This window comes from Melozone crissalis, unplaced genomic scaffold (assembly GCF_028551555.1).
Source record: "Melozone crissalis strain CALT ecotype California unplaced genomic scaffold, PUWL_Pcris_2 ptg000005l_1, whole genome shotgun sequence".
NCBI classification, from domain to species: Eukaryota; Metazoa; Chordata; class Aves; order Passeriformes; family Passerellidae; genus Melozone; species Melozone crissalis.
In genome coordinates, this window is record NW_026535783.1 from 41,753,031 (window position 1) to 41,767,657 (window position 14,627).

General features: G+C 36.9%; 1 protein-coding gene across 1 annotated transcript in view; it reads left to right on the forward strand.

Moving 5' to 3' along the window:
• BNC2 (basonuclin 2) overlaps positions 1–14,627 on the forward strand; it is a 226,929-nt gene that overhangs the window by 202,208 nt on the left and 10,094 nt on the right. The window contains exon 4 of the mRNA XM_054287862.1: positions 1,357–3,323. Within this exon, the coding sequence (XP_054143837.1) occupies positions 1,357–3,323 (1,967 nt within the window). The remainder of the gene's footprint in view (positions 1–1,356; positions 3,324–14,627) is intronic.

A 14,627-nucleotide genomic window follows, 5' to 3' on the forward strand; every position in this document is an offset into this window, starting at 1 on the left:
AATTATATTTTTGGTACTCTAGGAAATGTGAGGGAAGAGAAGTATCAATCATCTGAAGACTGAAAATAATTAATTAATTTAATAAATAAAAAAATAAATCCAGGGGGTGAAGGGGCTGGAGGGGAAGAAAGGTATTTCAGACTTCAAAATCAAACAAGTGTTAATGATTTTTGCAGCAGTGTGTAATCCAAAGTCTTCAGGTAAGGTTCTGAATGTGAGATTCAAGATGTAAAAATATCAGAGGCAGTATGGTGGTGTGTCTTCTAAGGCTTTCAAACTATCTTATGCATGAGGAAGCATTGGAATAATTCTGGTCTGATGGCCTTCCATATTTCTTGTTGGTTATAGTTACTGTGCTAATTTTATGTCCAGCATTTGCCCAAAAGGAAAGATGCCAATAAAATGATGTATTCATTATATAAGTATTTTAATATGTTTTTATCAATACTTGCTTGAATGGATTGCCTGACATTACATTGCAGAATTTTTAAGTCCTACCTTCAGGCAAATCTCATGCTTACTAGCAAAAATGAAAGTGTGAAATGCTTTTTAATGTATATTTAACAACAGATAGTCTTGTGATTACTGATGTGTATTCTCTCTGGATTTTTCCCTTGCTATCAGAAGGCAATGTTAAGAGACAACATTTTTACACATTTATGCTATTTACATCCATCAGATCCTTACTTTTTTACGTATTTTTAACTGTCATTTGTAAGAAGGTTACAAAAAAAGTAATCTTTCAAGTCTAAACCATACCAAGGTTGCAAGTTTGCAACCAATCAATTGGCAGTAATAGTCCAGGAAAAAAGGCATTAAGGTGCAAGTGTTAAGTGCTGTTTCCAAGACATTTTCACTTGCATCAAAGTTTCTTATGAAATGGTTCAGTCTTATATCTGCTCATATTTAAGGAGCAACTCTATCAATTGTATTTATCTAGCTTTTCCTAATAGTGTTACCATTTAATAATGATTAAGGTACAATTTTCTGTATTTTAGAATGGTATGCACAACAGTTCATGTTTTACTAATTTATTCTAACAGTAGCATTCTACAGAGATCACTGTTTTTAAAATAAAAGTACTGAAAGCATTTTAGATCACAGAGTCCCAGGGTCTAACAGTACTCTGACACTGTTAAACTCAATCTGGTTTTCTAACTGTGACTCTAATTACAGTATTTGCATGGATGGAAAGTTTGTGTTGTTTGGTCAAGTTCTATTAACACTGTTTGCATCTTGTTTTTTGAGCTTAGTGTTTCATGTTCAGGCTGCAGAGCACCTTCTTCAATAATTATGCACAATCAATAAGCTTTTCTTTGTGTTTTGTCTTTGTTGTTTCTTTGATATGGCCTCTAGGATGCTGCAGGCAAGGTGCTGGACCGCTGGGCCATCATGTCCAGGGAAGAAGAGATCATTACCCTTCAGCAGTTCCTGAGATTTGGAGAAACGAAATCTATCGTGGAGCTGATGGCAATTCAAGAAAAAGAAGGGCAGGCTGTGGCTGTGCCATCTTCAAAGACAGATTCAGATATAAGGACTTTTATTGAAAGCAATAATCGCACCAGGAGCCCAAGTCTCCTTGCTCACCTGGAGAATAGCAACCCTTCCAGCATTCATCATTTTGAAAACATCCCGAACAGCCTTGCATTCCTGCTTCCATTCCAGTACATAAATCCAGTCTCTGCTCCACTTCTGGGGCTGCCTCCAAATGGCCTCCTGCTGGAACAGCCAGCAATGAGGCTCCGTGAACCAAGCCTTACAACCCAAAATGAATATAATGAGAGCAGTGAATCTGAAGTTTCCCCTACACCTTTCAAGAATGAGCAAGCATCCAGCAGGAATGCTTTGACCAGCATCACAAATGTGGAGCCCAAAACTGAGCCAGCCTGTGTCTCTCCTGTTCAAACACCTACACCAGTTAATGATTTATCGAAAACGGAGCACACAAAAAGCTCATTCCGAATTCACAGAATGAGGAGAATGGGGTCAGCCTCCAGGAAAGGAAGAGTGTTTTGCAATGCATGTGGCAAAACTTTCTACGACAAAGGTACTCTTAAAATCCACTACAATGCTGTGCACCTGAAAATCAAGCATCGATGCACTATTGAAGGCTGCAATATGGTCTTCAGCTCCCTCAGAAGCCGCAATCGCCACAGTGCTAACCCAAATCCCCGCCTCCACATGCCTATGCTAAGGAATAACCGTGACAAAGATCTAATTCGTGCTACATCAGGTGCTGCCACTCCTGTCATAGCAAGTACAAAGTCCAACCTAACTTTAACAAGCCCTGGGCGTCCACCGATGGGGTTTACCACTCCCCCTCTAGACCCAGTACTACAGAACCCTCTTCCCAGTCAGCTGGTCTTCCCGGCTTTAAAGACTGTCCAACCTGTTCCTCCGTTTTACAGAAATTTACTTACTCCTGGAGAGATGGTGAGTCCTCCAACCTCACTCCCGACCAGTCCCATAATACCAGCTGTGAGTGGCATGGAGCAGCATCCCCCTCCTCCTTCAGAGTCATCGGTACCTTCAGTGTTGATGCCCACCCCAGAGCCCAATGCAGATCTTGCCCCCAAGAAGAAGCCAAGGAAGTCAAGCATGCCAGTAAAAATTGAAAAGGAAGTTATTGACACTGCTGATGAGTTTGATGATGAAGACGAAGAGGTGAATGACAGAAGCGCAATGGTGAATGACATTGGTCATGACAATCACTGCCATTCTCAGGAGGAAATGAGCCCAGGCCTGTCTGTTAAAGACTTTTCCAAAAGTGATAGAGGCAGATGTGTGTCCAGACCAGACATAAGAAGGGCAGACAGCATGACATCAGAAGACCAGGAGCATGAGAGAGACTATGAAAATGAGTCAGAGTCATCAGAGCCCAAATTGTGTGAAGAATCCCTGGAAAGCGATGATCGCCTCCATGAACCTGGTGAAAAATCTATGATGCACAGTGACAGACCTGATGAAAACCACAATGACTCTTCCAACCAGGATGTCATTAAGGTGAAGGAAGAGTATACAGACCCTACATATGATATGTTCTATATGAGCCAATATGGACTGTACAATGGAGGCAGTGCCAGTATGGCTGCTCTTCATGAAAGTTTTGCCTCTACATTCAACTACAGCAGCCCGCAGAAGTTCTCGCCAGAAGGTGAAATGTGCTCCAGTCCAGACCCCAAGATCTGCTACGTTTGCAAGAAAAGTTTCAAGAGTTCCTACAGTGTGAAGCTTCACTACCGAAATGTTCATTTAAAAGAGATGCATGTCTGCACAGTGGCTGGCTGTAACGCCGCGTTCCCATCACGGAGAAGCAGAGACAGGTCAGTAAATATTAATTGATTTTCTGCATTATTAAATGTGTTGAATTATGGAAGAATAGGCAGTTTAGGCTATATGAAGAAATAGAGAGATGCACAGTAATGACAAGTGACAATTGTGTTCCCATGACATTGAAAGAGATTTATCACTTTAAGATTTTCATTGTTCCTTGGCATTCAGAATGGTATATATTGGGCCATCGTCTTAAGTGACTGCCTAGATAATAAATGTCATTATACTTTCTATATTCCTGTGAACATGTGTATTGTACTTCTGTTTATAAGCTACAGCCCTCATTACATTTATTTTCCTTTCTGCAACATTTAAAACAAGAAAATCTTCTATTAGAAGTAAATATAGTAAATTATATACAATATAAATATCTCCATTGCATGCATATCAAACCATAGAACTGGGAAGGAGGGCGAAGGTGGATGGGTGGTTGAATGAAAAGATGGAGATAGGTAATAAAGGACTGGAATTATTTCCATCCTCATAGGTTCATACAAAAGCAAACAAGAAGTGTTAGAAGGTTGTTCTTTGCTATTTTTAAGTTTTAAAACTAGGCGTTATGTTGTAGTGAGAACAAGTAAATAATAAGAATTAAGAAAATCATTGTCTGTTTCTTTAGTAGAACCTACACACATCTCTATCCACTATGGCAATTTAGATTACATTACTATTTTCTGCCTGTGAGCAACTGCCTTCTCCACCAGTGGAACTTATGCACATTCAGAGAGAAAAGGCTCCCCTACATATTATTAAGATCAATTAGGGTATATTCTACTGGCCCTTCAGATGACAGCATGCCTGAGCTATGCTGCATCAATACAAAAGCAGTTGGGCTTAAACAGAAGCAGCTGGTCCATAAAATCTTTGGTTTAGGGTTTGTTGTTTTGTTGTTTTGTTTTGGAGGTTTTTTGGTTGATTTTTTTATAGACTGTTCTTTTTGATTCCTGAGGAGAATGTAATACAAATGGAATTTGTCAAAGTGATAGGATAACACAGGTATTTTATACTTGTGGATAACAACTCTCTCATTTGATAATCATACTCAAATCAACAAAATCTCTCCGGTTCATGGAGTAATGGTGAAATTGGGTCACCTCTTTTCTTTTACTTACATTTCATATTTTTTCATTAGGCTGTAAAAATTCAGCAGACACAGGAAGGAAAGTAAAACTAGCTAAACATTTCATACACAGCTCCTGATTCGTTTTTGCTTTTTTTTCATTGAAATTGATGTGTTTGAAAGGGAATGTTTCTCATCCTTTAAAATGAAAGTAAGTTAGTGTTAAGGATACTGCGGAGCCAAAATTCACTATTTTGATGAAGAATACCGTCCCTAAATATCTCATGTCTTCTCTTATCGTTTATGAAATCCATTAAACAGAAAAATATGAACAAATATAAGAATACAAGTTCAAAACACCTAAGAGGCACAATCTAGGAAGCTTGCATTTCAGTAGGTTAAACTACTGGATACAAAGCAGGTAGATCTAAATTAAGATTCAATTTCTTGCTGTGTGCTGATAAGTTTTATGAGTCTTGAATTTGACAAGGGAAGTATTTGAATCAGTGGCAAAATCTATGCTAAGCTTAGATGTGTGAAACCCCTTTCAGTTCCTGAAATCATAATCTTTGTTAGTCAAGAATTTGGTTTAGTCAGTCTGTTTCCTTAAATGAATTATGAAAAATCAGTCATGTACTCCACAAAACAGCTTTGAATTGAGCATGTGATACAAGAGTTGATTAGCTTTAGGATGTGGAACTTTATGCAGTGTATTAAATTTCAACCATAATACATTGAAAGATCAAGGTAGTAATAAAGTTAGCATAGTAAAGTTTTAGATATTCTAAGAGTGACTGTGACGACATGCATAAAATTTTTCCAAGACAAGAACCTGCATATAGGGCACATTTTGAATTTTTTTGTGATATACATAGGATACTACTATTAAGCTTATTGAAAGAAACATGAAATAAAAAAAATTATTTAGTGTCTTAAATTGCAGGCTGCTGATTTAAAGATAAAATTATTATTTGCATATCATTTTGACTTGTGTAATGGACAAGGCCCTCTTCTTACATCATTCCATTAGTAACATTCAGAATATGATTCAGTTATGTGCTGCACCTGGGACAAAAGACTTTTTTTTGCATATTATATTCTTTAATGGTTCTGTAATTAAAAAAATTCAAAGGTAATTCAAAAATTCAAGGACAAAACTTCTCATTTTGTCTATCTGCTACTTAAGTAGGATTATTCATTACTCAGGTTTGTCTTTTAGGTTTCCTCAAAAAGAGGAAAACCTAAAAGACAAACCTGAGTAATGAATAATCCTACAAACCTTCCTCAAAAACTGAGCATGCATGGTAAAATTTGTGTGCCCTACTAGTTTTTATTAGTTGTGTATCAGTTTTGATTCATAACAGTAGTCAGGAAATGCCATTAAAGAACCAGGAAATTCTCTCATGGTTCATGATAATTCTTTTAGATACTTGAGCAAGAAACATATACAAAACTTCCCTGGGCTATCCGTTTTTATCTAGAAGTGCAATATCTAGAAATGTGCAGAAATGAAAGCATATGTACAGTATGTCAAAGAAGGCAAATGAAAGATTTAAGTAACATTTTCTAATACTTTGTCCAAAAACTGACAGTTTTGTTAAAAAAAAAAACTAGGAAGTAAAAATTAAATCTATGTATTCTCTTCCCTGCCCCCTCTTTTAGGGGGTGTTTGGGTTGGGTATTTTTGTTTTTGTTGTGGGAGTGATTTTTTGTTTGTTTGCTTCTTTGTTTTGTTTGTTTGTTTGTTTGGGGGTCTTTTGCAATCTGTTTAATTACCTCCAAAATTTTTCCATTAAATTTGTTTTCGATTTTTTTCTCATCATCCTTTTGAATATATATATTTCTCTCTTTTTTTTTTTTCTCAAGAGGGAGTATATGCAGTTGTCAGCTTTTCAGATTATGGAGACCACCAAAAAGATAACTAGATAATTAGATTAATAGGATTGCAAAGTGAGAACTTCTTCTGACCTCTTAAATCAATTTCACTTAAAAACTCAGGAGTGTTTTGCTAACAGTTGCTGTATGAGAAATAAGGGTTAGCTACCTACAGCACGCAATAACTCATGGATAATATTTGAAATGGATTTGTGTCCCATTTTGCACTCATTACAAAAGTCTCTGTGATTTGCTTGTGCTATGAGTCATATAATCTTTGATTAGCTGGAGTGTCTTTGCTTTAAAAATTAAAATGAAATTTTTTTTTCAGTACTTCCAGTACTATCTCTGTAATGAAATCAGAGTTCTTGCTATTCCATAGCTTACAGTCTTGTGAAGTTTTTATCCTTTTTTTTCTTTTTGTCATTTTATGAAGCCTATGACTAGCATTGTGTTAGTTACATTGTTAATCCCAGTATAACTAGTTAGATATCTAAAACTCACAACTCCAGCTATGTTCTATAATAAAATACAAGCTTAAGTGAAGATAGATAACATTGGCTGATTACTTTTGTTTCCTTTAGAGGCATCTGATTTGTCTGAAGTCCTTTACCAATGCAACTCTAGTTAATCAAAGGTTAATCAAATATTCCCCCTTGTACATACACAAACCCCCAGATTGTTTACAGCGAGTGGAGCTGCTGTAAAAGGGGCTTTGGAAAGCAGGAATTGTGATACAGACTGCTTGTTACCAGAGGTAGCATATCGCATCAGGAGAAAAAGCAGTGCTGCTTGGACAACGGAGGGGTTTTATCTGTGTCAGAGCTGAAAACCCTGCCTTTGAAGAAAGCATCATGTAGCGATTTGTGCTAAGGTTGACCAAATCTATCTTTATCATTCCTGCATCATTCCTGCCAAGGTCAACACCTGCATAAATATCCTTCTGCCTGCAGTGTTGGAATATCCACTTTTTTTAAACCACTGCTAATCTTTGCAAATTATGGTCAAGATCACCAGAAGATTTTAGAGTCCCACTTTGCATGTGTTTTTTTTTTTTTTCAATTCTGAGTTACCAGTAGCATCACTCATTAAATCACCCCTAATGCCTAGATTTTTTTGGTCTTTTCCTGAGAGTAGTCTTTCTGACTTCTTTACCTGGAAGCACTAGACTTGAGTGAACCACTTTTTCTTCCATACTTCAGCAACCACTTCCTGAATATCTGTTCATCCATTTCTGTTCCTGTATTTACTTCAGATGTCCTTTCTTCTGAAGACATGATGTTCAGGCTAAGTCTTGTTGCAAAAAGACTATGGAGAATAAATAGGAAAAGAGACAATATTAAAAATTTTGTTAGAAACAATGTCATAAGCCTCCTTTTGAGTGGAAAGACATCTTTTCAAGCAACTTTTTAAACAGGAAAGAGATGGGAAGAAGATACATTCCCTTGAGGACTGACCATTTGAATGGAATGATTTGCCATTGTGGATTGAATTCTCTCTGGAGTCAGAGAAAATCTTGCCTGCAAGTGAGAAGAAAGGGCCAGTGGCCACAGTCAGATTCCCCTGGGATCTCTTTCCCAGCCTCATCTATGAGTTTTATCCCAGCACACAATGAGTTTTCCTTACAAAGAGATGGGTGTAGATAATCCTTGAAGTCAGCACAGGGTACAGCTGCTCAGAGAATGATCCTGAACAGTGGATGAGACATGTGGATGGGGGGAAGAATTATTTCCTGACCAAAGGGGAAAGCAATGCCAGAGTTTCATCTAAGTCAGAAGTAAAAGTCTGAAAGGTGCAACTTAGAGTGGTTGGCTTCATTTTGGTCTCTCACCTATGAGAGCCAAGAATTTTATGGTCAAAACCAGTGATGAAACAGGTGGTAGGTGGACCTTTTGCCTTCATTAGGTCTTGCTGAGAAACTTTTTTTTTTTGGAGGAGAAATAGAGCCATCTTCTCAGTTGGACTTAATGCATGCTAAATCCCCATTGAACATCAATATTGACACTATTAAAACCAGTTTAAATAAGGAGTTCAAGCTAGGATACAACATTAATAACAATAGGTGATATGTTTTCCTTTCTCTCAAAGTATGGAAAATAAATTAATTCTCAATGTACCTGTTCAGAAGAACAAACCAAAACTTTTTATTTTTTGTCTGTTTGCTACTTAAGTAGGACTATTCATTACTCAGGTTTGTCATTTAGGTTTAAGTTTTCTCAAAAACTGAGCATGCATGCATATGCACGTGCATGTGTGTGTGCGTGCATGTGTGTGTGTGTTCCACAAGATGGGAAAGGTAATTGAGCCCCATGAATAAATTTTAAAACAAAATAATATCTGTTCAGGGTGACTTATAAATAAATATGAGGCAACTATTGATGCCAAGTGTGATCATGCCATTTGATTGCAAGTTAAATCAGTCCAGATTTAGAAACGTAAACTCCTTGATTTGTATGGAGCAAGACATCTGTAGGTGGTTTATTAAAACCTGCTGATGTTTCCAGAACTAAATTTGTGCAGATATGGGCCTCTGGGTAGCTGTATGGAAAAAGCAGAGAGATACTTTTTGTCTGGTTACCTGACTTCCGGCCCTTGTACAGGTGTGCTTGAATAAATTAACATCAGTTACCTATGATGAGCCACTGCAAACATTATCAAGGGAGGTGAAGATGTGAGAAATCTGTTACCTGCCTCCTGTTATCACCTCCTTGACACAATCTTCCTACTGGGCTTGGAATCTTCTGCAAATAACTTTTTAGAGAACTGTTTTCTATAAATGCTCTCAATTCTAGCTCCAAGAAATATAAGACTTTGCATCTGTCCATGATAATTATTACTGTATTCCCCAAATATAATTATCTGTCTCATACAACTTGAATTTCCTCCAATAAGAACAAGAAAATCCAGTTTTAAGACACTGGGTATTTGATGAACCATTTGTGAAGAGACAAAAATTGTATCTGATACATTTTAAAAAATATAAACACATTTTACACCTGTACTATTGTTTCTGGTTGTGATGCAGTTCACAAAGAGACTAGCTGCATATCCAATACAATTGAATGAACCATTAGGTTTTCTCTTGCAGAGACACTAAGATGTGTGTCATTGCTAATGTTCACATAACTCTTCCTTACCCAAAAGAAGCTGTATCATAAAGAAACATTTTGTGCCACCCCTAACAGAGATCTACTGATCTAACCTCTTCCATGAGTAGTCATGTTGAACACAGACTGCCTGTCATATTGCATACTCACCAATGTGAACAGAAGAAGCGGAATTAAAACTAGAATGCATATAAAAATGTCTTGAAAAGATGTTTAAGTCAGTTTTAAATAAGATTTTTAAATTTAAAAGAAAATTAAAAAATTGAAGCACGAGTCTGCTTATGTGAGCAAATATCGAAGCATCAGTTCTGGTGTGGAGGGAGTTTTTTCCAACTACATACAGTCATTTATTTGGGATTTGAATTGGAGGTGGTGGTTGTTTTTTAAAACAACTTGCTGTCTACATTTTCTTGTGCTGCTTTGGTATACAAAATCATGTCACTAAGAGAGGGAGAATACAGTTTTTTATGCAGTTCAAGAAGCCTCATTTTTATATGAACTGCAAATGAGCCAAGATATTTTCAGTGACCTGAAAAGTTTATTTAAACACACTGCTACACCAGGATTAACATAGGTGGGAAGCATAAGTAAAATATTGAAAAGACTAGCCAAAAGCAGAACATGTATTGAACAATATTTTTGCCTGGTATTTATTGTGACAAATAGTGTAAATGTTTAATGTGTTTTGTCCAAGTTTCCTGCATAAGTTCTGTGTGTTTTCTGTTTGGTGAATAAGGTTATCTGGGAAGACAGGACAGGGAACATGACAGCCTATCATAATATCCTGGTTGCCCCTAGGTTCCTGGAAAATACTGAAAGAACCACAAATTTTCCAGAGAGTGGGAGACAATTATTTTCCATTCATCTGAGTAAATCTAAAGCTGTTTCCCATTTATGAAGATGTCCCATCTTCCCTAGAGTCTTTTGGAAGTGGGTTGAATAAAACATCTACCTACATAAGTTCCTGCAGGAAAAGCCTCTAGCTGTTCTTTTATACTTTAGAGCAGAAGGTTATAAGATTTCTGCTGCAGTGAAAGAAGCTGTGGTTTACAGATAGAAGATAACACCAGGACACTGCATCCAAAAATCTGGGTGGAACAAGACACTGCACACTCTCAGGTGCAGGAGTCTGGGGAGAAATAATGAACAGTGAGGGAAACAAATTTATTACTGCCCTTTGGATTTACAGCTTTCAGTGAAGGACAGAGACAGGCAGGTAAATGCTGTCATACAATCATGATCCATTCATTTGTCAGCTGTGCATGTCTGTTTGAAAAGAGAAACTATCAATTCAAGAGGTAAACTTTTCATCAGCTCTTATACCCTGACCAAAGCTTATTAATAGCTGAGACCATTTTCTTTTCCCCATAATGACGATGCTGCTCTTTCCCCTAGATTTGAGCTGTTTCATTCATTGGAACATGAACTGAGTGACTGTGTTGGGACATATACGAATTAATGTGAGTAAGAAAATTGGTGAGGCAAGTCTTATGAATGAAAACAAACAAGCAAACAAACAAACAAGCACACACACACACACAAAAAAAAAAAAACCTGAAAGAGGGAAAATTTACCATGTGTAGATGCCTCAAAATAGCTATAACGCTTTGTTAAATGATAGTGTGCCAGTTCTATCAGTATATCTAGATAGAGGTTGACATTTCAAAATGTATTTTGAAGTAGAATTATGTAGCAGGTGATCAGTATGTTAAAACAAAGATCATTTGGATTTCTATTCCATTGCTTTTTGACAAAATACATCTTAGCCACTGAGGCAGGTGAGACAGGAGAATTTTCCACTGAAATACATCATAGGAAAATATGTTACTCAAAAACAGTTGTCAATTTATGGGCTCTGGGGAAAGAAAACTCAAAATCCAACTTCTCTAAACCTGGAACATTTTTTATGATTATACAAGTTGCTAGTCATTAGCAAATATGACAGGGAGTAAAAGCAAATTTTTGAAGTAGAGCCTATCGTTTCAGAAATATACTGTTCAATTAGAAAATATTGGTGGTAAAGCTAAAAACGCTGCTCACTGCTTATCTCAGAGTGATCCTGAAGGAAGACACACAGAGTTATGAAAGAGAATTAAGTGCTCCACAGTGTCAAGGAAGAGAGCACTGTGTAGGTACTGCAAGTGCACTGCAAGACACTGTGCACAGCTTTTTACTACCCCTTAATCCTGACTAGCAGTACTAGAAGTTTGCTATCCTTTGTCTCTTCAGGCAAGCAGTGCCACACATCATGTATCAGTATTTGTGATGCTATGCTGTAGTACCTCAGTAGAAACCACTCATTCACGTCCAGCACGTACGCATAAAATGTTCTCTAATGGTACCTCTAGAGGTACCTCAGATGGTCTTTTGGGACCTGAGGTAATACAGGAATATCTCAGGTGAGATACCTCTTATCGCTCATCACAAGTTAAAATTTTAATGGCAAACACTGGATATTTCCTGAGAACAGTTTTAAGCCCACTGCTTCTAAAAAAAAATCCAAGGCTTTTTGTAGTGTTTCCTGCTTTCCAGCAACATCTTCTAAATGAGCAGTTTACCGTGTGCTGAGAAAACTATTTTTAAAATTATTTTTTTAATTAAGAGTCTATTTCACATTTAAGTTTGCCCTGAATAGCATTGCTTTAAAAGATCTGTCTAAGAAATAATTTAACATTCTTGCCATGAGGCACCTTCAAGCTTCATATAAATGGACCTGGAAGAGAAATGAAAGGGTTTTAGATTTGCCAGAAATGTATGCTCCCATAAAGGAGAAAGAATTGCAGGACTTTGTTGGCATTGTGAATAAATGTAAAATGGTTTGTTTTGTGTGGGGAAAGCAGAGGAAGAGAAGGAAAGAATAAGATTGTAATAAGAAGATATTTTTTGATGTCACTTTGGTTTTCTTTTTTTTTTCTTTTGAACAAAGAGGGGTAAGAAAGTCCCAAGCTGTATGTCTGTGTCAAACTATAAGAGTCTAAAACACCAAATGTAAATTATAGGATTTATAAGTTGTTATTTCCAGTGTTACTGAATTTTTTTTCAGTGCTTTACAAACTTTATTGCTTATTTTATTAACTAGGGAAAAGTGTTTCACATTTCCAGTTCAATACATTTTTTTTCCCCTTTCTTTCCCTCTTCCTCCCTCTCTCCTTTTCTTTGTTATGCCGGAATAAAGAAAGTAATTACAGTTACTTACAACAGAAAATACAAATGGGACATAGTTAATTTTGCTGCCTGTAAACCTTAGGTTGTAAGGTTTTGTGTTTTACACACAATATGCGGAAATAAAAATAGACCAAAGGTATGTGTGCCTGTGGATGCGCGTACTGAAAGAAAGACATACATTATGTTATTAGTTAAGGATGTAAAAGTACAATGGATAGAAAGAGAACTTGGATTCCCTCTCAGATGGTAAATGAGCCCTTGTTTCAAGATGAAGATGCACACAGATATATCTACAATATATATATTATGTATTATGCAAGACTGAGAAGCAAGATTTCATGAGGAGGGGCCCTGGCAGGAATGATAACAGATCCTGCACTGGATATCTCTCGGGTCTGATAGCCAGATAGGGGAACAGCTCTAATTCTGCAGCCTTTTTAGTCTGTTCTGTCACAGAAGGGGCACTGCTGGGTCAGTCAGCTCACTAGTAATTGTGTTTTACAGACTTCTAAAGCAATTGGCTCAGTCAGTCCCAATTCAATAAAAGTGTAGAGCGAGAGTGAGAGCACTTTTGTTCTATTTTTTACTTGAAATTATTTCATTCAGCAGTCTGTCTTTTTTATTACCAGGATTTGACATTAGCACTCCAAGCTATATTAGCATCCATTTCAGCAGTTCAGTAATGGTATTAAAAAAACACTTAACTTCAACGGTGAATGGTTGTATGACAGTACCATAAAAATCCACATTAAAAAAAAACTTATGTATTTGTCCCTGCAAATTATTTTTCACTCGTTTAACCACTTCAAAACTACACTCTCTTGACTGGTGTTTGCAGGAGCTTTAGCAGCAAGGAAGGCTTGTAAAGGGGCTGCAACTGCAGCAACAATGGCATAAAGAGAAAAATTAAGACATTTGAAGAAGAAGAAAAATGTGATAGGAAAATGCAAGCATACATACATATACAACAAAGACCTTTCATTTTGAGTGGGTGCCTGTCATTCATCCACTGAAGTAAGATTTTTTAACTCAAATCACTCGAGGTAAAATCTTTGGCATCTTCCAGATTTCTGGGATTTAATTTTGAACCCAGCACTCTCCAAGCTTGGGACGGCAGCCTAACTATCTTGGCACTGCAGCGCATTCATAAATGACTGCATTAGGTTCTAAATTTTGATTAAACATTCCGTAATTAATCAATGGTAGACATGAAGCAGTTGGCAAGGTCCAGAGCTGCAAAATGTTTAAGACATAAAACATTACAAAGTAATTAGAATGTGCTCCTTCAAGAGAAGGATTGCCTTCAATAAAGAGGTAAATGATAGCATCATGTTTATTGTGGACGTAGGCAGCCAGTGCAATATGATAAACTGCAGGAGATACACGTATCAGTAATCATCCGCATTATTAGTGTCATTAATCATAATTCTAAAAATATGACAGCAGCAGCCAACTTTTTGACCAATTTTGCCTCTGCCTGTTGGCCGTTATAACTTCACTAATAGACTGCAGAGCTCCTGTGCGTGGCAGTTTGCATTGAGAATGGAAGGTTAATTATATTTGAGCTGCTGATTCCTTCTCTCCTCGGAAAAGACTGAGCACTTTGACAATCCCAGGAGCTCACTGCTGTTAAACCAGTAAAAGTACTTTATTGAAATTTTTTTTGTTGGTCGGGAATGAGTAGATGTTTCAAATGAGATATAAGCGCCAGGCTGGGACAGCTACTAATGTTTCTTCCAAAATAATCCTTGGACAGCAAACTGAACTTAGATATCTTTGCACATTCTCCTGTGGATGAGTAAAAAGTTGAGAATTTAATAAATGCTGACAATAGCATGTATGGAAAGATCTCAGAGGATTGAAATTATTGAGAAGTTGGGGCATCGATGAAAGGAGGTTTTAGGATAATCAGCTATCTGTGGACCTGATAGCGGTCCTTATTTAGTAATTTAAAATTACTAAAGAGGAACCCTATTGAAATGCCACATCATATTTGGTTTTATAGTTCCTCTGGTATTATATAAATAAAAACAGCATTTTTAGACAAACAAACATTAGGAATGAGAATTACTATTGTATTTTCATCA